This window comes from Lepisma saccharinum, chromosome 4, assembly GCF_977018435.1.
Source record: "Lepisma saccharinum chromosome 4, izLepSacc3.1, whole genome shotgun sequence".
Classification (NCBI taxonomy): Eukaryota; Metazoa; Arthropoda; class Insecta; order Zygentoma; family Lepismatidae; genus Lepisma; species Lepisma saccharinum.
The window spans coordinates 107,662,260-107,688,557 of NC_139232.1; the positions used below are offsets into that span (position 1 = coordinate 107,662,260).

The 26,298-nt window shown below is 36.4% G+C and overlaps 3 protein-coding genes across 9 annotated transcripts in view; 1 reads left to right on the forward strand and 2 right to left on the reverse strand.

Annotated features, from left to right (window-relative positions):
• The first annotated feature begins 288 nt into the window (after positions 1-288).
• Positions 289-12,337, forward strand: LOC145987312 (putative peptidoglycan muropeptide transporter SLC46). 2 transcript variants are annotated; one of them, XM_083121832.1, is made up of 7 exons: positions 289-1,172; positions 2,934-3,035; positions 3,236-3,367; positions 6,423-6,506; positions 6,865-7,021; positions 11,262-11,383; positions 12,294-12,337. In XM_083121832.1, the coding sequence occupies exons 1-6, from the start codon at positions 314-316 to the stop codon at positions 11,368-11,370; spliced, it is 1,443 nt and encodes a 480-aa protein (XP_082977958.1). In that variant the 5' UTR covers positions 289-313; the 3' UTR covers positions 11,371-11,383; positions 12,294-12,337. The 2 variants fall into 2 exon arrangements, with proteins under 2 accessions (XP_082977958.1, XP_082977957.1); XM_083121831.1 differs by lacking the exon at positions 12,294-12,337 and having other exon boundaries at positions 11,262-11,674.
• Positions 11,893-21,365, reverse strand: LOC145987311 (putative peptidoglycan muropeptide transporter SLC46). Of its 2 annotated transcripts, XM_083121829.1 has the most exons (7): positions 21,018-21,365; positions 19,415-20,258; positions 18,382-18,483; positions 17,189-17,326; positions 15,508-15,591; positions 13,192-13,345; positions 11,893-12,457 (listed from the first exon to the last, which is right to left on the reverse strand). In XM_083121829.1, the coding sequence occupies exons 1-7, from the start codon at positions 21,027-21,029 to the stop codon at positions 12,244-12,246; spliced, it is 1,548 nt and encodes a 515-aa protein (XP_082977955.1). In that variant the 5' UTR covers positions 21,030-21,365; the 3' UTR covers positions 11,893-12,243. The 2 variants fall into 2 exon arrangements, with proteins under 2 accessions (XP_082977955.1, XP_082977956.1); XM_083121830.1 differs by lacking the exon at positions 11,893-12,457 and having other exon boundaries at positions 13,204-13,365.
• A 1,612-nt stretch (positions 21,366-22,977) lies between these two features.
• The window catches only part of LOC145986727 (putative peptidoglycan muropeptide transporter SLC46), a 73,911-nt gene continuing 70,590 nt past the window's right edge, over positions 22,978-26,298 (reverse strand). For all 5 annotated transcript variants that reach the window (XM_083121062.1, XM_083121060.1, XM_083121061.1 and 2 more), the window contains one exon: positions 22,978-23,202. In XM_083121062.1, coding sequence (XP_082977188.1) covers positions 23,085-23,202 — 118 coding nt within the window. In that variant the 3' untranslated portion in view covers positions 22,978-23,084. The remainder of the gene's footprint in view (positions 23,203-26,298) is intronic.

Sequence of the window (26,298 nt, forward strand, 5' to 3'; positions counted from 1 at the left end):
GGATATATTATCCGTGGATATATAGTATCCACGGATCTGCACTGAAAATTGTGGCTATCCAATTGATATATCTTGGAGATTTTTGTAGTACGGATTGAAATCAAGGGTTCCCGTGTTAGATTCCTGGTGGTGGGTTAGTGGTTTAGATTTCACTTTAAATCGTAGGTCCAGTTCCGATTTGCCTCTCTGTTCATGAAGGGAGTTTAAAACAAATCTTTGCTATTTCAACCAGATCTATACTTTCGAGTACAACCCATTCAGAACTTGTGCATATTGGTTAATTAATCTCTCTTTTATATTAGACTCCCAGGTCATGCTCAGCAAAGGAGAGTCAAGCAACTGGAAATGTTTGGAGAAAGTTGAAATATTCTTCAGAGGCATCACAGTAGAACCTGTTGTATTTCTTTTCTCTTTTGGGAGAGGACTATTATCGATCGTTCAAGATGACTTCTACCTAACAAGTGCCTGCTATGCTAACTTCAACTACAACTCAAGCGTCTGCGAGGATCTTTCACAGCACCAGGATGCAGAGGTGCAGGTTCAGAGGCTGGTGCTTCCATACATCGCGGCTCGGAAATACATCGTGGCTGTGACGTCGATAGTTCTGTTTATGTTCTTAGGATTTTGGTGCGACTATTGCGGAAGAAAGTTACCCCTGCTTGTCCCTCTAGCTGCGAATATGATGACTGCACTCGTGTACTTGCTTCTGACATTTTGGGATGGCGTTCCGGTTCAGATAACATTAGTCGCGATCGTACCGATGGCCCTTGGAGGTGGAAGCATAGCGCTGCTGACGATTGCAAGCAGTTACGTTACGGACATCACCTCGGAGCAATCAAGAACTCTCAGGCTGGTTGTTGTGGAGGTAGTATGGGCCGGCGGACCCATATTGGGCGTATTCCTAAGCGGGTACCTTGAAGTGTGCGTGGGCCATCTGGGAGTGTTTGCTATGAGTACAGGTTCCTATTTCTTTGCTTTGGTGTATGGAGTGTTGTTCGTGAAGGACGTTAAATCAAAACGCGACGATGGAGAGCAACCTGTGCATAGTTCCCTTTGTGATCAAATTATGGACTTGAAGAACACGTTTAGAACTATGTTTAGCCAAACGAAGAAAAGTGCTTCTATATTTATTACACTTACTGTCGTATTCACCTACCACCTTGCAGTAAATGGTAAGTCCAGTTAGTTATTTTAACTTGCATATAAAGTAAAACAATATTATTTTGCTACAATTATTGTACACATGTGTACAGTATTTAGAAATGTACTTGGCGAAAGTGTGTATTAAATATGCAACTGATGTTGAGTGTAAGGAATTTCTTGCAACTTACCTATTCCGATGACATCTACTCGACCAATACCTATCCTAGTTTTCATGAAAATATCAGATGTTCATGGCGTAAAAAAAGTGTTCTTTGTTCATATTTTAAATTCTGTTAATTTAAGTAACCAAATCATTACGTTATTTTATGTTACAGTGGAACCTTGGTAACTCGAACCTCAACATCTCGAATTCCTTGATAAGTCGAATTTTTTTGTAATCCCCTTGACTTGTCCATAACATTCAATACTAATTTTACCTCAACAACTCGAATAAAACCTTGATAAGACGAATTTTTGTACAGTTTATGGGATGCCGTTCGAGCTCAATAACTCGAAGGTATAGTATGAAAAACCTCTATGAGTCGAAGTTAAATTCTAATCACCTCTATACTCGAAGGTTTAGTCGCACGGACCTCAATAAGTCGAAGTGTAGGGTGCGTACGTACAATGTCAGGTGATCAACAATCATGTCGGAACTTGAACTCCCCCACCCTGCCGTGTATGTAACCATCATTGTTAATGTGTTTAGACCTCTATAACTCGAAGTCGGCGATTTTGGCCATGAATAACTCGAACCTTGGTAAGTCGAAGTCCTTGATACCTCGAATTTTTTCTTGTTCCCCTCAAGTTCGAGTTATCAAGGTTCCACTGTATTATGTACTACATTTGGTTTGTGTGATTTCGTTCTGAAAATCATCGTACGTACAGTAGGAATAGAAACTGGACTCGGGTATTCTGATCAGTTTTCCTTTTGTGATAGCCTATACATGTAATACATTTACTTAAATTTACAGTATTTTGGGCATTTAAAATATTCAACAATGAAAGAATAATTGAGGCAAACGTACCTGATGTTCTTATGGAGGTTATGACAATTCCAACTTGTGTTTGCTCTCACTGGCGTACGCAGGATTTTTTTCGGAAGGGCTGAAATTGTAAAGTTGGATAGGCCTATTACATAGCTGCGTTCTGGAGGAGAGCATACAGCAGTGGTCCCCAAAGTGTGCGCCGCTGCGCCACGGGGCGCTGTAACTGACTTACAGGGGCGCCGCGAAATGTTCCAATATTTTTACTGAAATGACACAATACTTGCTAGTCTATACGTAGTTTTAGATATGATTTTTCCAAATATGTGCTTATTTAGTACTTTTTACATATAAAATATTTCTGAATTTGAAACATGTTTAGTTTTTAACTTAAGGCAAGCAACCTAACCACACTAACTGAGGGTTGCAAGTGTTAGATAGGCCTACATTCTGACTTGGGCGTCGCGGAAAAATCTTGAAACACTAAGGGCGCCGTGGAACAAAAGGTTTGGGAACCCCTGGCATACAGAATAAAATATTTCGTGATTACCATTTATAACTTTTGTTTTAAAAGTTATTGAAAGACAAAAATGGTAATCGGGTGTCGTTTTAAGGGGGAATTTGCATTTACCACTTTGATTTTTCCTCAGTTCTCTACTGGTTTCATTTGATTTTTTTTATTTTCGCAACATTTCGGGAGGGGCTGAAGCCTCATCAGACGCCCCTGCGTACGCCAGTGGTTACTCTCACAAATTTCCTATTAATTACAGTTAATATTCTTTATATTACTTGTTCTTTTTACAGGTATAAAGGACATCAACTTCCTATATATAAGAAAGCAGCTTCATTGGAACACAAGAGAGTACACGAATTATTTTACATATCATTCGGTAATAACTACATTAGGTGAGATGCATGATTTAATATACTATTTAGTTCACATATTTACTAAATGAATGTAAGGTGTTTAGACTTGTTAAAATCTCCCTTATGTACACCCATGATAATATTGTGTTACAGAATTTGCTCTGGATTGCACATAAATATATTAAAAATACAGTTTTTTTTGTTACTCCCAGTCACTAATGACAATTTTCTTATTCCAGGATCCATGTGGATAACGTATATAACGAAGGGAAAGCTACACGATGCCATTCTATCACTAATTGCCATTGTTGGTTTCATTGTTTACACCTGCATTGTTGTAGTGGCATGGTCATCTTGGATGATTTACTTAGGTACTAAGCTACTGTTTCTTTTAGCATTTCAAACCATTTTGTAAATAGCTTTTGTTAAGAAACGAAAGAAATATAATATGTGTAGGTAAATTGTGTTTCTGAAAACAACACAAATTTTGATTATATCCTTTCGGTAAATTTCCCGTATCCGGAAAACGGATTTCTTAAAATTTACAGGAGGAATTACTTACCGAATGCAGTTTCTTTAGACTTGTGAAAGTTTTATCTCGCATCGTTCATTGAATTTTGCCGGTAAATCATGTATTTTTCGATATAAAAGTGTGACCGATACACGAAAGCTGTTGCATCCATTTCCTTCCAGCCGGATGTTGCCTGTGTGTGATGACTAGAGCCCGGAAGTTTGGCAAAATGCCTCTTTTTATCTACTGCATATACTGATAATTTTTTTCCGGATATACGTTTCTTATGTTGTTTCGAATGTTTTAGAAGCCTTTTCATTTTGCCTATTTTGCCTATTTGGGACCCCACTGCCTATTTTTAATTATAATGCCTTTTTTTTGCCTTTTTCAATGAAATTTGACCATTTTTTTTTTAAAAAAATGTGTATATCAATTATTTTTCTCCGAAAAAACGTTGTTGGCATTTATTTTTCTTCCGTTTAGTATGTGAGTAATTTTCGTCTTATTTAAGTAATATTGAACTCATACATGTTTCAACATTGCTGAGGGAGAAAAGTGTGAGAAAAATGTATTTCATGCTCAATTAGGATATTGCCTCTCGGTTAACATTTCCTTGTGCATGATTGACTGCTGAAGTGGACAGGTTGATTTCGAACACAAATAAGACATTTCTGAAATCTCCCTCTCGAACCCGAAAATTTAAGGAAGTTGCATCTGAGCTTAGTTTACCTCCGCAACCAGTCTTGACCACATGGGGAACCTGGATATCAGCAGCTATATATTATGCTAACAACCTTGAAAAAATCAGTGAGGTGATAGATGCTCTTCCAGAAAATGAAGCGGCTTCAATTCGTGAAGTGAAAAAACTCCTGTGCTATTCAAGTTTATTTTTGCACATTATGGTGCATTCCCAGAGACAATTACAATTATAGCATCCATGAAAATCTTCGAGGAATCTATGCAGCATATGATGGAAGTGCCAGGAGAAAAGGGGTCAGCTGTTGCGGAAAAGTGCAAACGGGTAGTGAGTGCAAATGAGGACTTGAAACAATTGAAAACAATTTGTGATATTCTAAAAGGTGAAAATGCTGTTACCAAAATGAGTCCAGCTACATTAGCTTGTTTTATGTATGCTCCAATAACTTCTGTCGAAGTAGAAAGATCATTTTCTATTATGAAAAACATTCTCTCTGACAGACGACTATCAATGAATGTTGAGAACTTAAAAAAAACACATTGTAGTTATGTGCAATCAAGACGGAGAAAATTGAAATGATCTTCCCAATGTAGATTTTAACATTTTGCCAGAAATTATAGATAAAAGTAAGTGACTTCCAAATGTGTCTTTTTTCGGTTTATTTTGCCTTTTTTTCATTTTTAGTGCCTATTTTCCACATTATAAATGCCTTTTTGCCTGCCTATTTTAACGAAAATAAATTCCTGAACTTCCGGGCTCTAGTGATGACGTAATCCCGGTCAATCCCGGTCAGTGTTTCCAAACACGTGTTTTGTAACTGAAGAAGGTACGTTTCCGCAAGTTGTTTGTGGGGCTATGTGTCAATGGTTCGTAGGGCTATGGGAGAATGGTGTGTGGGGCTACGCATTTTTCTAAACCAATTTTTAACTATTGTAACCTAAACGTGACCCAACCTAACCTAACCTTAACGGAAATGGTTCGTGGAGCTATGTGTGAATGGTTCGTGGGGCTATGCGTCAATGGTTTGTGAGGCTACGTAGGTATTTTTGGGTGGAGTGGGGTGGAAACACTGCATGCCGACTACGGTAGTGAAACTGTGACCGCCATTTAGCGTGTTACAGAAGGGAAAAAGAAACGAACAAAACTTACTTCATACGTCGAAAATATAGATTATTTCCGTTAAAAAAGCGAAATGCCACCTTCAGCAATGTTTCTCAATGCAGAATACGTAAGTAGGAATATGGAAAGTGACATAAATAGCGAGTTTCAGGTGTTTTCGGATACGGGAAATTTACCTATCCTTTCGAAGCTATTTTTTTTATTTATGAAAGAGGATTGTAAACAGAAATCGTACTTGTTAGCGTAGATTACCATCTAATTCAAGATATTTCCCTGTCTCTTGATTTAATTGTTTTATTTTGGTTATGAGGAAACAATTACTTATTGAACAAATATAAATCTTGCACTCAATATAAATTAACCAAAACCAATATAAACCAAATATTTTGCCAGTATACTTTTCTCAACATGTGCAAGAGTTTAAATTACATTAACAAATGATTCTGTTATAAACATTTTCCCATGAAAAGTGTGATATTTTAATAATAGAACATTGCCTATTATTGTATTATTACCATTGACATTGATTCTGATAAATGCGAATTGCTAACTAATACTTTTTCTGTTGAATGATACAGATTGACTCCTCTTCAAGTTAAAACTTACAGTATGAAGTATGCCTCTGGTAAGTTTTGAAGATACCGAAGATACAGTGTATGTCGTTAGCAGGCCAGGGGTTAACAGTATCGTACATACAATTTCAATTGGAATTTTTAGACCAAGTTATGTCAGATGGCTACTTATATTTTTTGTATTTTTATCACGTTACAAATATATCATTTTTTTGTGGCCCTGTACGAAGAAAATTTTCATCGGTGGAGGTCCGTTTTGCAGAGGGAGGCCTGTGGTTGAAACCCCCTCCAAATTCGGGTGTGGTTGTTAAATTTAGACATCTTGGAGGAGACAATCGCCTCCTCTACCCCATCACTCCTCCCATTGTAGTATATTAATTTGGAACCAGAGATGATATAATGACACTTTGTGTGTGTGTCTTTTCGGTACTTTTCATTTGGAAAACATATATGCATTGATGGATATTTCAATGTTGAAATCGAGTCATAAATACACAATGAAAGTAATTAATTCTTTTTCTTTCCAGCCAGCGCTTTTAGCCTGGTGTTGCACGTTCCTTGGGCTTGTTGCAGGTCAATCCTCTCGACTCAAGTTTCTTCATGTCATGTTGGTGAGTGTATCTAAGACATTTCAACTCCACTCTGATAATTGTGAAGCCATGCATAACTGGCATTGTGAATAGTAGAGTAATACACATGTACAATATGGACCTGACTACTTTATACATTCATTTTTGTGTACATAGTTATTGACTTTTCCAAGAAAGTGTATGTGAATTCACAAAAAAACACCTATTGCTTAATTACTATTATTTATTGAGTTTCATAAGTAAATTGTAGTAGTTCTCTCTTTCTACACTTCCTAACAGTGAATAAAGATGTTTTGAGTATTGTGTGATATACCTAAGTATAATAGTATTGCATGTTTGATACTAAATTATACTTACAAGTTCTATTTGTATTTTAAAGGAAAAATTCTGTTCATGGGGGCATTCGTTCAAGGAGTTGCCAACATTGCAGAACCAATGTTATACTCTTCTCTGTATCGCGAAACGCTTACCAATGCACCTGGCTGTGTTTATTATGTGACGATAGGCCTTTGTTCCCTAGCCGGATTGGGTTTCATGTAAGTACAAACAAAAGAATATTAAAGATTGTGTGTAGATAATGACATTCTCTTATTTTGCGATAGAGTTGTTACTTCATACTTGGACTTCTCCGATGACGTAGGGAATGTCGACCACCACCGGCACCACGGCGGAGTGGTTAGCACAGCGCGTTACGACGCCAGGGGGTTGACTTCCAAGTAAGAAATTGACATTTCTGTTTGTCCTCAATGAGAAAGTAGAGAATTGAGTAAAACAGATACAAGAAAGAAGAGAATAACTGGAAAGACAACAGCTCAGGAATTTCCTTATTCAAATATAAGAAAATAATGCCATGTAATTAAAGGATCCGGACTTGTTGCATGTGGAAGCACATACCGGCTTAAACTGTCTGTAGGCCCAGTCCCGAATAACATATCTGTGCATAACAATGGACTTAAAAACAAACAAATGTGGTACTTCTTTAATGCGATTAATAACAGAAACATATGCACACTTCAAGTTAAGACAACAACATTGATTTTTTTAAAAGGTATAAAAGTTTAAATATGGTATTTACGGATAAGTGTCTTCTTGTTGTCTTCAGTTGATTCTTACTTCAACTCTTACACCATTTTGCTGTGATAATTATATTTTTATTTCATCTTATTTTACGTATATTTTTCATATAATTTAAATTTGGTTTCCTTATGAATTAGGTCACTATGAATATAATTGAGAAGCTTAGGATCTGTCAGGAGACTGAAAATTGGTGTTAGAAGAGTAACCGATAATTTGATTGATACTTGTAACAATGATTCTCTTTCTTTTGCATATTTCTCACATTGAAAGAAAATACAGCTTATTTTGTAATGTTTCTCGACAAAAACACTCTGCAAACATTTTTTAAAGAGTTAAATGTATGAAAATGTGTTATGTCTGTCCTGGCCTTATTTTTAAAATATTTACTGTTTGTTTTCTGGAAATATTTACATTTCTTGTGATATTTAACCATTATACAGGGTGTCGCAAAACTCTTTCAACAACGCTTGGGTGCTGGTAGATATCATAAAAACAAGTAACTTTTCCCTATAAACTTTACCTCGAAAGCGCTTAGTTTCTGCGCTATAAGCGCTTAAAACCTATCATGTACGTATGCAACCCAACACAGCAAACGCTTGCTCGGACATATCTACCAGGGGCGCGTGGCAGGGTTGCCACTATCGTTCCTCGTTAAGAGAGACGACTTCAAAGCAACAACTTGGGAGTCTTGCCTGAGCAAAATCCAAAACATTAATGATACTTACGAGGTTGTAAGAAGCAGTGACAGTATTTATAAACTGACCAAGACAAATAATGGGCAGACTGAAATTCAAGATTACTCATTCCAAAATATCTCCATAATTGATTGATTGATTGATTTGGTTTATTTTAATTCACTTTTCTGCCACCTTTGGCTAATCGCGAAGATGAGGATAATATGATGAAATAACAAATGACACGAATGTCTAGGCCAGGATTCAAACCCGAGATACTGTGAGAGAGCTGTGCTAACCACATCACCACGGAGTGTTTCTTCGTGTATCATGCGATATCAACAATTGCAAGGGACATGTGAGATAGGAGAAATCCACGAACGAACAAATGTAAACATGATGTGTTTGCTGCCTCGTTTCGAACACGCAGACTGTAATGTTATTACAATTTATTTGAAAATTATTCCTATCTGTGCCAGTGTTATTGCTAATCATGTTCGTCTCATAAGGAAGTAATTGCAAGGTTCTTTTAATTTAATGTTTGATTGATTGATTTGATTTATCTTATTTCTCTTTTTGTTTCACTTTTGGCTAATTTGCGAATATGGGGATGGGTGATGATATGATGAAATTGATGAATGGACACTCACAAACATCCATGTCCAAGCCGGGATTCAAACCCAAGACCACTGGCATCGTAGTGCGATGTTCTAACCACTCCGCCACGTGGGTCTGCTTTTAATTTAATGAAACACGTCGTTTAGAAATTAATAAATTCACACATTAAAATTAGTGCTTATTAAAAGCCAAAGTCAAGAAATGCATACTTATATCAAGCGCTGCTTTGCAAAGGTCACTCGTATTGCACAAAAACAAAAAACAATTTTGCGAACAACAAAAGTCTATTTAGTCGCCTTGGTGATAGAGTACGTTTAGTGATCGACACATGATCTCTATCGAAGGATCCTGATAAGAGCTCCGGCCTTGAGAAATATGTCATCATTCGTCTTCGTAGTTCCGATTTTTCTGAAAAGGGAGCAGGTACTGCACCACTACACCTATTGGTGCATTGAACTTAACGTGAAAAGAACACTGTAAGAAAACTGAATTTAAAACGTCTGTTAGTTTTCTGCTCTTAACGAATTATTTTGAATCTTGGAATAATAGTAGAGTTAGAAAAATCAAGTACGAATATACTGACAAGGAAAGCTCATTTCTGCTGTAAAGGCATGTTTTGCTGCGAGTGTGATTGCAACCACGATGGTAGAGTCGCCCAACCCTGTGGCCGAGTGGTTAGCACATCGCGTTGCGACGCCAAGGGTCCCGGGTTCGAATCCCGGTCGGGCTTGGTTGTTTGTGAATGTCCATTCATCAATTTCATCATTTCATCACTCATCCCCATCTTCGCAAATTAGCCAAGAGGCACAAAACGCGAAGTAAAATAAACTAAATCAAATCAAAATCAAAATCAAAACGATGGTAGAGTCATATTGTAATGCACTAGCAGCCAGCAGCTTTTGTTCGAATGTCAAATGTTCGAAACCAGGCAGAAAGCACATCATGTTTACATTTGCTCCTTCGTGGATTTCTCCTATCTCACGTGTCCCTTGCAATTGTTGATATCGCATGATACACGAAGAAACACTCCGTGGTGATGTGGTTAGCACAGCTCTCTCACAGTATCTCGGGTTTGAATCCTGGCCAAGACATTGGTGTAATTTGTTATTTCATCATATCATCCTCATCTTCGCGATTAGCCAAAGGTGGCAGAAAAGTGAATTAAAATAAACCAAATCAATCAATCAATCAATTATGGAGATATTTTGGAATGAGTAATCTTGAATTTCAGTCTGCCCATTATTTGTCTTGGTCAGTTTATAAATACTGTCACTGCTTCTTACAACCTCGTAAGTATCATTAATGTTTTGGATTTTGCTCAGGCAAGACTCCCAAGTTGTTGCTTTGAAGTCGTCTCTCTTAACGAGGAACGATAGTGACAACCCTGCCACGCGCCCCTGATAGATATGGCCGAGAAAGCGTTTGCTGTGTTGGGTTGCATACATACATGATAGGTTTTAAGCGCTTATAGCGCAGAAACTAAGCGCTTTCGAGGTAAAGTTTATAGGGAAAAGTTACTTGTTTTTATGATATCTACCAGCACCCAAGCGTTGTTGAGAGAGTTTTGCGACACCCTGTGTACATTATTCATCTACTTATATATATTTTCTGCTTTTATCTTATTTTGGATTTTAGTTATTTCCATACCATATAATTGTAGGTTTTTAAACCATAATCTGATGGGAATAATTTACTATAATTTTCGGATAAGTTAACTTATTTTTTTTTCTAGTCAGGCTGAACAATCATTTTGTATATAAAGTAAAGGGTTCTCCCGGAGCATTCAATGAACACAAATGGTAAAAAACTGCAAAAGGCTGTATTTCGAATAAATAAAATCAACGAACATAAAGAAATGGCATCATGTGGATGCCCTTGACTTTCAGAAGAAACAGTATAATAATAATAATAATAATAATAATAATAATAATAATAATAATAATAATAATAATAATAATAATAATAATAACATCATCATCATCATCATCATGCAATTAATTTTGAAAATGTGCGTTAACCTAGTTGATTTATCATTGGAAAGTCTTTAGCGAAGAGACAATTTGTAAAATGTTTAGTTCCCCTCACGTAAGTTGGAAGAATATTCAGGAACACACAGAAAAATGTCGAACGCTCGCATCCGCGTGTATACACCTTGGCATTCTAATTTGCTGGCGACCAACAAAAACGATCATAATTTACGACTGAGGTTTAAGAAATCTTAGAAATATTCTTGTTAAAAAAATAAATCTCGAATATGCGTAGATGCGTATATTTCGAACCATATTCTACTTAAGAAACGTTCTTGTACATCCAGTACCACTGAAATAATTTCCAACAAGTATTTATATTAATCATAGTTTGACGTTCCGATATATTTCCAATTAAATTTCCATTTATCATATTACAGGGTCGTTTATCATCTGGACAAGAACTATCCTAAAGAACATGAGGAAACTTCAAAAGACCAAGGTCCTTATGTAGATGTCCAGACCAAACAACAACTGCAAGCACGGTGACGATATTCTATCAGTATGTTGAAATAAGCGTGCGTTAGTGTAGATAATGAATTTTTTTTACTTCCGTAAATCCAAAAGAAGCTTTAAATTGCATTATTATATGTCGTACCAACGAAACCAAGTGAAAATGGAACATGAATATAAATTTTTATAGCATAACTTATTTTCATTTTTATATTTTTCAAAAAAATATTAAGTATATAGTAAAGAGTATTAAGAGTTTGTGGAGGAAATGATAGAAAAATTCTCATAAGTAAATATTTTTAAAAAATTAGATACATTATCAATTTACTAACCGTTTTCGATAATAAGACATGCAAATAAAAATATCGACAATGGCCAGTGTAATCATAATCAAATTAGTTCTTTCGAAAAACAATATTGTCCAGAATCACTAATCAGTTTGTATTTGAAACGAAAATTTGGTACTTTTGTTATTGGGCTTGTTGAAAATTTTCGGTTGAAACTTGTCACAGAAATTATTTTGAAATTAATGCATTTTCAAAGCTTAAATTTTAATTTAAACACAACATTAGATGCTAAAATTATTTTCTGTTTCACCACAACAGAAACCTGCATTGCTCATAGTTCAGAAATAAGTGTACAGAATACAATTTTGCAATCAACTAAAATATATGCTATTTTTACTAATTATGCATCAATTTAACTTAGATGGCTTTAGTTGCTATTGACCATGTATCGTAATTAATACCTTAGAGGCGACACCTGCCAAATTTACAATTAGGCTACTGCTAATGCTGTAACCCTGCCGTCATATAAAATACTGTGACCATATTATTACTTACATACATATATTTAAAAAATCATACAAGAAGATCATGACTTCATGTTTTATTTACCTATTGGCACTTATCAATGAGTGAAGGAAACTCTTCGAAGTGACCTGTTGAGTTCCATTTCAGTTTCTTTGATTAGGTCTGACTTGGAGTGGGAGAGTTCATCAACATCAACATCAACATCAAAATCAACATCAACATCAACATCAACATCAACATTTCCATCATCATCGCCATCATCGTTTGTGTTGCTTCTCAAAGGGGAGATTTTTTCCAGATAGTAAACGACACTGAAACGTAAACATCACGTATTATTACAATGGTATTTATGCTTGTATACAGGATCATAAGTATTTAGAAAATCGTGTCCATATCAATGCATTTCAATGGTATACAAATCCGTAGAACATTGTGTTAATAGAGATATGTAGGTAAAATGAATCAAACGGTGATAAAACGAACTGAAATTTATAATTGAGACGTTAAATATTTTATAACAACGTCTATTATTATTATTATTTCGATACTGTTAATATTTTATTATATTAAAGAGTGTTATTAATTCAATTTTTATTTGAAAATATAAATTTAACAGAATTATTATTTTTAATTCTTTCTATTAATTTGGTACGGAAAAAATACATATTGGTCAATCCTCACCCAACCTATCCACCTACCTTGTATAACAAAGAAAATGGTTCTTTTCATGCGATTCAGCTTTCAGTGTTAATTAACCAAAATCAAACAAACTAACACTAAACCAAACTACTTCTACCCTTGCATTGATAAATTATATCCAATCCCTTTCATCGTCACATTGCCAACATCTGTAGCGGTGTGGTTAGAGTCTACTAAACCAAAGACTCTAGGTTCGAATCCTGGCTGAGGCAGGAGTTTGTTCCTTCACCTCTTCCATTAATCCAATATTCATCCTTATCGTCACTATTAAACTCGAATGCTATGAAAGTAACATAAAATAATTACTAACATAACTTCATCGTGAAATTGAAAAAAAAATACTCACCTGAAGAGTACCGCAGCAGACCCAAGCAATCCGATGGATACGAACAAGGGCGCTGAAGGAAGTACGTCCAGGGCCGCCCTGTACCCCAGCAGGTACATAGGAAATATCAAGTTGTTTGCGTTCTGCAACAAGCCTAGCGTGTAGATTATGGCGCCTGAAATGTGAGCGAACACGCTGGAAGTGAAATAGAGATGCATTTTGTGTGATTAGGACTGTTCTTGCATGTCACTCCTTAATACAAGTGCAGAAAAAAATACAGAGCATCAGTTTGTATTGTAAACCGGTATAGAATGTAGGCATGCTATGATAGTGTGATTGTAAGCCTAGACAAATAAAAATCACTAGCGTTTACTAGCATTTATTATAAATGAAGTAGAATTATTGTAACGTTACACACTTTTAGAAAAAGAAATATTTAAAAAAATTTAAAAAACCGTGTTTCTCGTTTATTTTCTGTTCGGTGGCATGATGAAAAATGGGGAGATTTTTACATATGTAGGGTACCCAAGACCGTCTGCATGATTTTTTCAACGAACGAGAAAACAAGTTTTTCCTTCCCCCAACAGTAGCTACCTGATTTTGAAAACCTAATGCAATTGGAAAGAACAGGTACCAGTCTTACTTTAAACCTAATTATTTGCAATTTTTCTGTAATATAATAATAATTAATTCAGAAATCTACACGAACTATCTCTCGCGTCACGTCATCTAGGACTCGTTTCATGTATGTAATACGTACAGTGGGATCCATGAGTATTACGCTGCAAATTGTCCATCACCATGTTCGTGCACTTTATTTGACCCAATAAGAGCTTCAAGAATTAAAAGAAAACTCAAAACAATCTGTTGACAACTTCTGCACAAGCATACATAAAATCCATGGCTTAAAAACACATAGGATGTAAGAGAAAGATTAATGAAAATAGTCATGGACAATTTGCCGAGCAATACTAGTGGATCCCAGTGTACAACATGAACATGGTATCGTGTAGCGTCAAGTTGATTTAATGTTCCATGTTGTGATTTTCAATGTGTTGTTTTGATGTGAGATTACATGCATAGAGTATGGACATTAGACAGACATTCAACTCAAAAGAACCATACCCCATTTCCGAATTCTTGTATTTGTAGTGCGCGGTAGGGATTTATTGAGAATTTTCAATCGGGGGTGTAAGTTCGTAATTAGAGGAATATAAGGATACATTTGGAGCCAAAGTGAGCATAAATTAGACCTTTGTAAAAAATTGCAGGTGTTGTTGAGGAAATCTGGGGAGGGGAATTAGGGATGGGGGGTGTGTGGATAAATCACTTGTGTGTGGCTTCCGAAAGTAATGGTATTGGTGCAACCAATCAATGAACATGAATACCTACTGGCCCTTTGATTGATTGATTTATTTGGGGTTTAAGTCCACTTATTGCACAGTAAGGCTAATCGGGACTGGACCTACAGTTTAAAGTGGAATCCGAACCACTATGTGGTATCGAACCCGGGACGCCTTGATTAGCTACAAGGTGACGACGCTGCTACTGCGCCATCGGGGAGGCCCTACTGGCTCTTTGATTCAAACCCAATGTTACCTCTACAGTCACAAGATAAGTTTTAGCACCATAGTATTTATTAGTTTTTCTTGTATGTACGCATTGCTTGCATTATAGAATTATTTTCCTGTAGTTATTACAAGCATAAGAAAACAGTTTTCTTTGTGACGTTTCAGGAGAACACAAGCTCCTTTCATCAGACATTATTTTCATTTTGACTAAAGATACAGTTATAACAATGGTTAGTAATTTTTAAACGAAAAGAATCTGTTATATAATGGATGTTGTCAATGTTACATTGTTGTAATATAGCAACTTAACTGTGAAAAAAGCAGTCTGTTTTATTTTTATTTCAGATTTTTTTAAAATTATGAATCCCAAATATCATCAGGTAATTCAAATTCATCATTGTTTTCACAAAGTCTCTTGATGTTTTCTGTTACATTAAATTTTAAAGATGGTGGCTTACTCCATTTGTGAAAAAGAAAACTCCATACTGGATCTATGTTACCATTTTCATTATTTAATTTATTCCAGTGTTCTTCTGCAATGAAATAGTATTTATTGACTTATTATTTCATTTCTACATAAAAATATGCAAAGAACATGATGCGATGCATGCCAATAATACCAGTTAAATCCAATACCGTAGGTCTGGTTGATCGGATGTCTTTTATGCTTTTAGTTACGTTACGTGAATGTGTTATAAAGGGGTATGACTTTGTAGGCACCCTGTACTTTAATGCATAAAAAAAGGGAACACATTAATGCGCTTACCTACTTCCTTCGGAGTAACGAGCTTCGAAAGAAGAGCTCGACCATTCACCCAAGGTACGTAGTAGAGAACAGCAAAGGTGACATCTAAAAAATGAACAAGAGTTACCTTAAAATTAATTTGGGTATACATGTATATTAATCATGAAGTCAATTCTTTTAACGTACTAAATTTTATCACGTTTTATCAAGTTTTACGGAGACCATGTAAACTACACTAAAAATTCATTTACAGCACTATTTCGAAAGAAAAGTGATATTGTAAAATCATGGCGGGTCATATCCAAATTAAAACAATCCCATTTGCAACACAACTTCCCGCGTTATTCTTCAAGGCATCGACAGCTGGGAAAAAGGAAAGGTAGACAAGAAAACACGTAGTAATCGTTAACCGAAAGTCTTACATTTTTCAATCACGAGAATCTTTCATATAGAGTCACTCGGGGGAATTCCCCCCAACTTTTTTTGGCGGTTTATAGCTTCGGGAAATGAAGGAGTGTCGCAATGAAAAGGATGTCAAATAAAAGCTGCATGTTTTGTTATTGTTACCAATAAGTTTTATTACTGTAAGTCTTATAGCAAAAGAACCATAGAAAAATAAACAGATGAACGTCAATTTGGGCAATGCCCACCCATTAGGGGTAAAATGCTCAATACAAGAAACAATTGTTGTAATACTTGACATGACATATTTAGAGGAAAATAATACACAGCATTAACTGGAAGATTATTAACGTTTGTTTCGTGAACAGAACATCATTTGTACAGACAAGCATAGCGTTTCTAACAACATTTATTTTGAATTTACCATAGCCTCTTTTACTGTTTACATTTGTGAGAAATTGCATTGCACTTTGGACACATGGACGTGAATTTGATACATATTTCATGCATCCACATACTACAACGAATACACTGGATCCAGTCACATTGTGGTCCTTTCTTATCATTATAATGCCCATGGGCATATTGTACTTAATTTCTGTGACATATCACCCCACAGCTACAAGCAGAAAATTGAATCATTGGGTTGGCAACTCTGAGCACCAAGGGGCAGTTCCAATCTGCAGATATGTTTCCTTGACTCTTGATCTTTACACCAAATATAATTCAGTTACTTTCTCTCTTGGAAATATTATTGCACACTGTCAATACAGCAACGTCCAAAAAATTATTACCTAAAAAATTGTCTTCTTACCTCATGAAATTAACCCTGTATGGCTTCAGATTCTTCTCACAATCTCCAAACCTGCTGCCTCGTCTCACCACGGACGGCGCTTTCACACAAGAGTCACAGAGTTGCCATAACATTAACGTTGCGCGAGATACGAGGGCACAAGCCACCTGTATTTGTTTACATTTCCCTTCGCTATTACAGTGGACAAAGAATAGTAGACAATTGTTTGAAATTGTGAATAAGAGTATACAAGGTACATCTCACACTTCTACAATTAAAACACAGGTTAATTCTAATTCATTCGTTGTTAAACCCACGCTTGTCGCCATGTTGTTTACATATGTATACATTGTTCACTATCACTAGTCTACACTGTCTCAGTGTCTAAACACACATCACGTGATGAAGTAATCCTGCTTGTTATTCTCGTTTTAGAACTACAGGAAGCTTTTTGTGTTCAGTAATCTAAATCGAAAAGCCCTCATTCGCCCCTGCTAATCTACTTACTTGCATACATCATCCATGTTTCCGTGACGAAGGATACCCAGAGGTAGTGGGCCATCATGAACAGAACGGCCACCACACACAACAGGCTGTCATGGACTCTCAAAACACTGTGAAAGATGTACGCAGCTATTGTGGAGCCTGGAACGAAATAAACTTGTATTAGTTTTAGACGCATTGGCGTCACCAAAGAAGGGGTGATGGGTGGGGTGGGAGGTGAAGTTTCAATTGTCATAGCATAGCCCATCCTTCTGCCATAAATATATGAGACTTTTTTCAAACATTAAGATTTTTTTAGTAGAGAGAGAGAGAGAGGGGGGGGGAGGGGGCACAGCTACAGAGAAAATGGGCGATAGGAATTGAAACAAAAAAGTATGAAGTGAGGGATACAAAGACAGAAGGGTAAAGGGAGAAATACAAAGAAAGCGAAGGAAGTGAGAGACAGGAAAAGAGAGGAATAGGAAGGGAAGAAAACTAGAAATAGAAAAAAAGAGAATGTAAAGAGAGAGAGAGAGAGAGAGAGAGAGAGAGAGAGAGAGAGAGAGAGAGAGAGAGAGAGAGAGAGAGAGAGTGTTAGAGATGCGTGTAGCGAAGGGAAAGAAATAGTGATAATGAGGCAGAGATAAATGTATAAGAGAGATAAAAAGAAAAAAGAAATAGTAAAAATAAGATTGAAATAAAAATGAAGAGAGAGAAAATGAGAGAGAGAGAGAGAGAGAGAGAGAGAGAGAGAGAGAGAGAGAGAGAGAGAGAGAGAGAGAGAGAGAGAGAGATGTGGCTACAGAAGCAGAGCCAATCTGAAAAGATTTCCTCTACCCGCGAACCCGCCAAAAGAAAATTCTCTGGACGAGCACTGGCTGGAAAAAGCCAGTTAATGAAAGGAGATTAATTAGTGAGCATTCCCCGAGACGTCTAAAATTAAATGACCACTCCTCGTCTTTGATGCCTGAAATAAGTGATCAACTTCTTGAAGCGTATAAAATTAAATGATCGTCTCCTGAAGTCCAAAATTAATCTATCTCCCACCCCGAAACATCTAAATAATAACAAGGGCTATACACCTCACCACCGAGATAGGTAGTAAATCCGTCATTGATTACTGCAGATATAACTTCTGAAATGACGCAATTAGTGGCATGTAGCACCAACCAATGCATTCTACTAAATATGAAAGTCATTGACTGGAACCTACTTGCCTGATGCTGCTACGAAGTTTTGCACCGTGCTGTAGATGGTGTTGTCGAACGTGTCCCAGTGGAGAACATTCCTTGTATAGAACAAGAGAACAGCATTGTAACCTTCGGTTTAGAAAAGAAAGAAAGAAAAAAACAATTAAAGACCAAAGAAGAACTTGACTAAACAATTTAACATTCCAACCTTGCGACCATGGTAGACAGTTTCGCGTATAACCAACCCAGTTAAGCTGTGGTAATAGTTTTAAACTGAGATTCAAGCTTCGGAAGCATATCGCTGTGTAACTATAAACCCTTAATTAGGTATATAACAAATAAAATGATTCGATTACTAATTCTATATAGCTGTAAATTATGCGATTTTTTTTCCTATGCTGTTTTTAAAGATCTCATCTACATAAAATAAAGACTAAATTAATTTATAATTTTAATATTTATTTTATATATAGCACACACACGAACATTAGGTTTTCAAGATCCACTCTATTGTAACTATTAGACAAGACACATGCAGAAACTTTACGTGTACAACTAAAATTATTAGTACGCCTTTTTCCGTTCTTGGCAATTCAAGGAAAGATGTTATTCAAGTGCATTCAAGTCACCTAAATGTGACAGTCAAGATTTTTGTGGTTTCTGATATATTGTAATATTCCGGTCTTTATCATTAGGGACACTTATTACAAAACCATTTAGTTTAGTTTATTTGCCTCCGAGGGCTCATATTTGCACACACACAATATTAATATTAATAGTTCTTCACTCTGTTTTAAAACAGATACAGCTTTGACGTCGTTGCCGAATTGGCTGCTCTAGTAATCGTCGCATTTTTTGACTGTCCACGCACGACCCGGATCGTCGATTAACGTATGATTATATGGCGAGTGTCCATCTTGATCTATATTTAAGCGTTCACTCTCTCTGCAATGTCTGAAGCTATAACAATCTCTCTTTAATAAACATAACAGTGCGCAATCTACAGTTTAAAAGGCATTCGCCCCCACAAAAAAAAGTCATTCATTGATTATGCACTCACCTCCTTCACCCAAGTCGCACAACGTAACCGCCATCAGAACAGTGACGATTTGTCCTCGCACGTAGCGTTCCCTCTGTCGAAAAGTTGTCCGGAACGTTGAGACTACGAGCCCACTGTTGAAGAAGCTCTTGCAGCACGTGGACGGCGAAAGGACACCGTCGCTGCTACTCTTCGTGTCTTTCACCACACACACCCCATACACGAGAGCCATGGAGTACGCCAGAGCAGAGACTGTGAACACTCCTGAATGACCGGTCGCTTTTAGGAGATAACCGCTACTGAACAACCCCAGAACTCTAGCAAGTATCCAGGCGAACTCGAGAACAGATAGACGAAACGTTCGGTTAGTTGTGGACGAAATGTCGCTGATGTAGCTGTGTGCTGCCGCCAAAGATATAGGCATCCCTCCTCCGACCGATGCCGGCAAACTAGCTATCAGGAGGTACTCGATGGGCACCTCCCAGAAGGTGAACATGATGTATATCGAAAAAGAGACGATCCCTGCAGCAATGGGGAACAACAGCGGCAACTTACGCCCGTGAATATCGCTCCACGGTCCGAAGAAGAGCGAGAAGAAGATGGCGATCATCGCCTGCATGTACTGCTTGGCTGTGACGATTGGTGTCACCACCGACTGCACCTCCATCTCTTGCTCATGATAATCGGGTAGATGCTGGCATATGGAGTCGTTGAAGTGAAGATTCACAAGGCATGCCCTGCTCAGGTACATGTCGCTCTCGATGAGGTAGAAGTTGCACAGCCCGAAGGAAGCCAGGAACAGTATAGGCTCGACTGTCGCGTTCTTTAAAACTTTTGTAATAAAGCCGAATGAACTGCCCCTAAGCTGTAAATGAACAAATATCGTGAGAGCGCTGACAGCATAGCTTGACAGGTTAATGTATGTATTATTATTTGGTTAGGAATAACCATGTTTGTACAATGCTGTGGTGAAGACTTCAAAATAGGTCATAATAATAATAATAATAATAATAATAATAATAATAATAATAATAATAATAATGTGTTTATAGCTGAGCTGATTTACATTAATTTATTTGGAACATAGTGTGCATTATTATAGTCTGTCCCGGGAATATCTTAAGCGAGCGACTTCAGAGGACTCGACTAATGAATGTGTGAGAGGAGACGGGATTGCTTGGAGGGGAAGAGCGACTGCAGTTACCAGCCTTTTCAGCAGCGTGTACTGCTTCGCTCATCCGACTCGCTTTCTCCTCTACTCTGCTTTTATGCTCCATAGATTGCCGGGATAGAGTATAAAATGATTGTCGATATAATTGGAATTGTGCAACTCTCCCTCAACCCCAAGGCTAAAAGACAATGAGAGAAATCACATACTAAAACAGATGTATACATCAGAAATGCAATATGTACTTCATTTTAAATCCTCCCCTTTTAAAGGAGTATTTCGTGTGCATGAATCCCACTCCCTGATAAAAGCTCTGTAATCCAATTACGGTCGTCAACCAATAAATATAAACACATTATCCTTCCTTAGGTTACACATACGAATTTTCAAGTTTCCACACTGTATTTATTTAAATGTTTTAAACCTTCAGAAAAGGAGGGAATAGCCCCTACAGACCTGTTTTGCCATATTGGGTTGCGGCAATTTAATATCACTTGCTGAGTTCAATAGTAGTTAATTGCTAACTTCCTTCTAAGTCACGCTCCACACCATTTTCATCGCAGGTAACATTTCTTTGTTCATTAAACTGTCCAGGCATCACAATTAAATTAGAATGTTGTTGACTCGCAAGAAACCGACCACACGTCTTTCCTACGAGGATGAAAGAAAACTATGGCGTCTTGTAAATTATCACAAGTTAAGGTATTTTCCAGGTTGATAACAAAGCTGGAATGTAGAGGCAATGGCGTGCAGTTCTAGACTTCTACCGAGAATAGGCAGATTCAATTACAATTTCTGAGGATTCTAACAATCACGAAACACTTTCTGGAGAAACCTAAATAGTGGTATTGTTGCTGCGACAACCGCTCTATGTGCAGAAATGTTGATTGGGTAAAAAAAAAAGTATTTGTTGCTGTTTGTTTGCAAGTAACCAATGTTACTGGTTTCAGATTCCTCGCTAACAACCTCGCATTAAAAAATATGAACCAGAAGCAAGCAAATTATATTTCAAAAAGTGTTTGAGAAGTATCGGAGAGTGCTGTACACTTTCCAAAGGAAGTGAACATAGAATTTAAGATAGTGAGAAGTGCACTCCCATCAAGGGGTCCCGGGTTCGATGCCCGGTGGGGTCACATAGTGGTTTGGATCCCACTTTAAACTCTAGGTCCAGCCCCAATTAGCCTTTCTGTGCATAAAATGGACTTGAAAGAAAACTCACAAACTGACATCACAAGTCGAATCCGAAAACTCCTTGCTTACAAGGCGACAGCGACTCAATAATACTAATAATTATGAAAACTTACAACGCACTAAACTTCTAAATATATCTTTCAAACGTAACTTCATGAACATGGATGTTTCGTTACGAGTGTCCCTTAATAAGTTTTCATCTATTCATCATTCATCCTCATCTTCGTGATTTGCCTAAAGAGGTAGATAAGCGAAGTATTTTTTTTTTTAAAAAAAATACAGAAATAAAAATTATTCCCGAAATCATCGCTTCGAAAACGATTCCATTTATAATTTACATTGGATTATTTATGCATTACTTGAGAAGAACATTTCTTAACAGAATCTGATATCACTGCTGTGTTTGGAGCGGCACGAAAAGAGAGGAAAATTTAATGTCCGCCAATCTTAAAATATTATTGACGTTTAATTATATTTTACGGTATGTAATTGCATCTATATATTTTCATGAAATGTGTATTACTATCCTAAGGTCAACGATAAAAAAATTAGTGACAAAGTGATGTGGAAATGTTATTGTTAAGAAGTAAAATGAATGCATGCACACATACGTAGAAACTCTGCCGTGAAAGAAACATTGCTTTACCAGCTAAACACAAAGATTTACAAATTGTGAGAATATTACAGTAGTAGTAATGTCAGTAATATACAGTATTGTTATTAGAAAGGCCAGTGTTTTCGAGGAATTAAAGTGGAATGAGTCCCAAAAATATGATTTGTGCATTCGCAATATATATGTGCTATATATATATATATTCAGCCTTTATAACGTTAGAACTTGTATGATTACTTGTATTCTGATAGATTTATAATTACAGGTAAGAACAAGGGTATGCATATATAATTTCTTAATCATGAATATGATGCACATTTACATATTTTATTTATCATTACTGGTATCCACGGAGTGTTGAGTCCCCTTAGCTACACGTCTTCGTTGCAGTTGACTCGGTTCGATTCGATTGTTTGTGTGTGTACTACAGTGTTCAAGAATTTGACACTAATGTACAATAGATATAAACACCACCTATGACAATATATCCACACACTAACCGTATACAACTGAAAAAGTCTACAAAAGTATTTTTTATTTTGGCAATAGAAGATTTTTATTGAAGTAATTTACATGTAGAAGGGTCATTACAAACAAAACAAAATATTGATATAATGTAAATGTTTATTAATGTATGCAGTTTAAAATGTAGTGCAATACGATTAAACTTTTTAGAAATACAAAAAACATATTTAGAAAGGGTATTTGCTATTAAAGAACTAACGTTGTGTTATCGAATATCTCTCCTTTGTACTTTTGTCTTCACATTGCATAGATTCAACTGTTTCATTTCCAATTGAACAGCGAGCATGGTAGAGTTGTCGTACGTACACCCACCTAATAATGATAAAAAAACAAATATTAGAAGGGATGCCGTTAAGTGAAATGGGAAGATATTAGCCTTTTATACGGTTATGTCCAGTGCATTGTAGGCTGCAATCTGGTTTACAGTTCAGAAAACCGATAATAGATGTCGTTTTACTGTACGTGCTCGCTAGAGTAGGCGTCAACATGTCCGTGCTTGTTCGTCGTTATTGCTGTACGGTGTCTATGTCTTGTTTTCTCTTCTTTTGCTCATTGTTATTTTCTGTATATGTGACATTATATATCGTAGTGCCAATGAAAATGAATGGATTTGAAATGATAAAAACGAGAAAGAATGAAGAAAATAATAAGGAATAAAGGTAAGATTCACGAAAAGGTGAAAAGAAGTCCAAATATTGAACCTACGTTACCGTCATATGCATGTGATGGCATAATTTGTAAAAATGCAACAAAACACAAACTTGAATTATTATTATTTTCATACCACACTTTTCGAAGTGAGATGTGTAGATATGCAAAAAAGCTAACCCCCGCATCTAGGAATATTCTTACAAATCATCCACTACCTGTTTCAATTAACATAAATCATACACTCACCCCTATCCACAGATATTCACCTAACAGTGTTCACTTCACACTGTATAGGACGTGGGAGATGTATTGTAGGCTATATTTAATGTTGTCTACAACTCATTAACTTAGATTAGAAATTTATTGGCATTGTCTTCCTCGTGTAACATGTTCATTGATAGTGTTCTTTTGCAGTCTGCCTTATGTCAGTTAACGGGGCAAGTTTGACTTTGCAAGATACTTTTATTACGAATGTAATTGATGAGACTCCGAGAATGCAGCGTAAATATCACATGGCAATAAAAATGTAAAATTAAGTACAATATTTACAGAACGAAACATTTAACTGTTCTTACTTGGGCTAGGGTGGAGGCATTGTGTGTAGCAAATGGTGTAATGAAACCTCCGAAATTTCACCTGCACTGTTACACTATACAGTTTAAAACAAATTATGAAGCTACAATGTTGTTGACAGTTTCAGATTTACTGAAAGCAACAACAGAGGCATTATACTTCACTATGTACAAAATTTACACACTTTTTATAATCTATCTAGGTAATCGAGTCGTCGACATTCATTGCCGAATTAATATTATGAATTTTGTAAAAACACATTTCTGTGTGCATGACCTGGAAAGTAAAAATTTGCAAGGAATGCACGAAATGTACGTACGTATGTACACCCGGCCGCAAATGTAATGGGGAAAAAAATTTGCACAGCCGAAAATAAGTTGGCAATGCTGCGCACACCGAGACATTCGTGATAAGACGCATGAGGAGCCTCAAGCAAAGTTTTCTCAACGCACAACTTCAGTACCGAAGGTCATGCCACACGTCGATTAACAACTTTCGGAAGCATGTTGTCTGTCTAACCAGTTCTCCCCAAATACCTGATTGAAAATGAATATTTTGTTCACGTTTTCTCTCTCCAAAGTAGATCTGACATTGCAGTAATCTTACAATATTGTTTTTGTTCTTATTTTGCTTTGCTTTTATCATGACACGTTTACAATTTATCCCAACTATGAGGATGGATGCTAATTAGATTAAATTGATAAAAAAACACTACAGAGATAGAACTCCATGCCGAGACCAGGACTCGAACTCGGAAGCTAACAGTAGCGTACACAGGATTTCATCAAGGGGGTTTGTTATTTCTAAAGCTTTCTCCAAATTCACGTTGTTTTATTAAACTGTAATTAAATAATAATAACTGTAATGAATTAATAATACTTATAATTAACTAATTAGTTGAATTATTTCAAATAATACTACTAATACCACTACTACTATTAAGTAGTAGAGGTCTATATATTAAATATAGTATTTATGAAAGCAATAGAACGAAATTACTTTCTAGTCATTCGATTTTTACAAATTCTAGGAGCACGTTTGTTTCTTTGATACGAAATAGTTGTCTAGTAAACGAGGTGTGACATTTTAAGTGTGAAGAAAATCCATAAAAACAAGAAAAAATATTAAAATAAATTGAAATAAACAAAGTATCATCCTAGGAGATGCGATGGTCTGGTTGCTAGGATATCTGACAACAACGCGGGCGATCAGGGTTCGATCCCCGGAATTGGTTTGAATTTTTCAGCTCTTGTCCGCGCATAATGTCTCCGATAATTGCTACCTTCATTTGGTACAAAGGTACATAAACCTTAATCTTGAAACTCAGCTATCTTATCTACAGGGTAGGGTTCTTTGTAGACAACGAAACCAGACAGGATGCCTTCCAATGGAGACGTTTAAACGAATATATTATTTAAACACAGGATACATGGAGTAAGAATTTTACATGATAAGCCTCATTCTTCTATAATTTTCTCGTTTACAGTCAATTTTCATCTCAATATTCTTTTATTTGTACTTCCTTCATAATGGGCAGATCTGGATTGTGACTTCCTTCTCAATGGACGGTCTGGATCGGAACTTCCTTCTCAATGGACGGTCTGTATCTGGACTTACTTCTCAATATGGAGGATCTGGACTTCCCTCTTAATGGACGTTCTGGATCTGGACTTCCTTCTTGTCTTCTTTGTGAACTTCCCTCTGTATTTCAATTTAGGTTTTGACTATTTAATGAATTCCTTTATCCTTTTCCAACTTTTTCCTTTAAGCTTTGGGAATAATACTAATATCCTCCCTCGGGGCTGCAATTGGAACGCGCCACCACTAACTAGGTACAACAGAGTGCATACTTGGTGCTAACGATTTACACGCGCATCCAAGTAGGTGCTACGGTTAAACCGCGCAACCAAAAAGTGCTGTGGGGCGTCGATCAGAACGCGCTCGCCACTGATGTAAACAAAATTTCCCCTATGGGAATGGTAAATCAATCAGACAGATGCAATATCTGTTCAAAGACACAAACTTGTATCAGTGCTTTGACTTCCTTAATTTTCATATTAACTTACATGTGATCACTGATTTGATTTATAAAATATATATATTAATTTACTTCTTTCATATTTATTTTTGTCTTCTTATAATATATTCTATTGTTTTTCATCTTTCCAATTTGCTTTGTTCTTA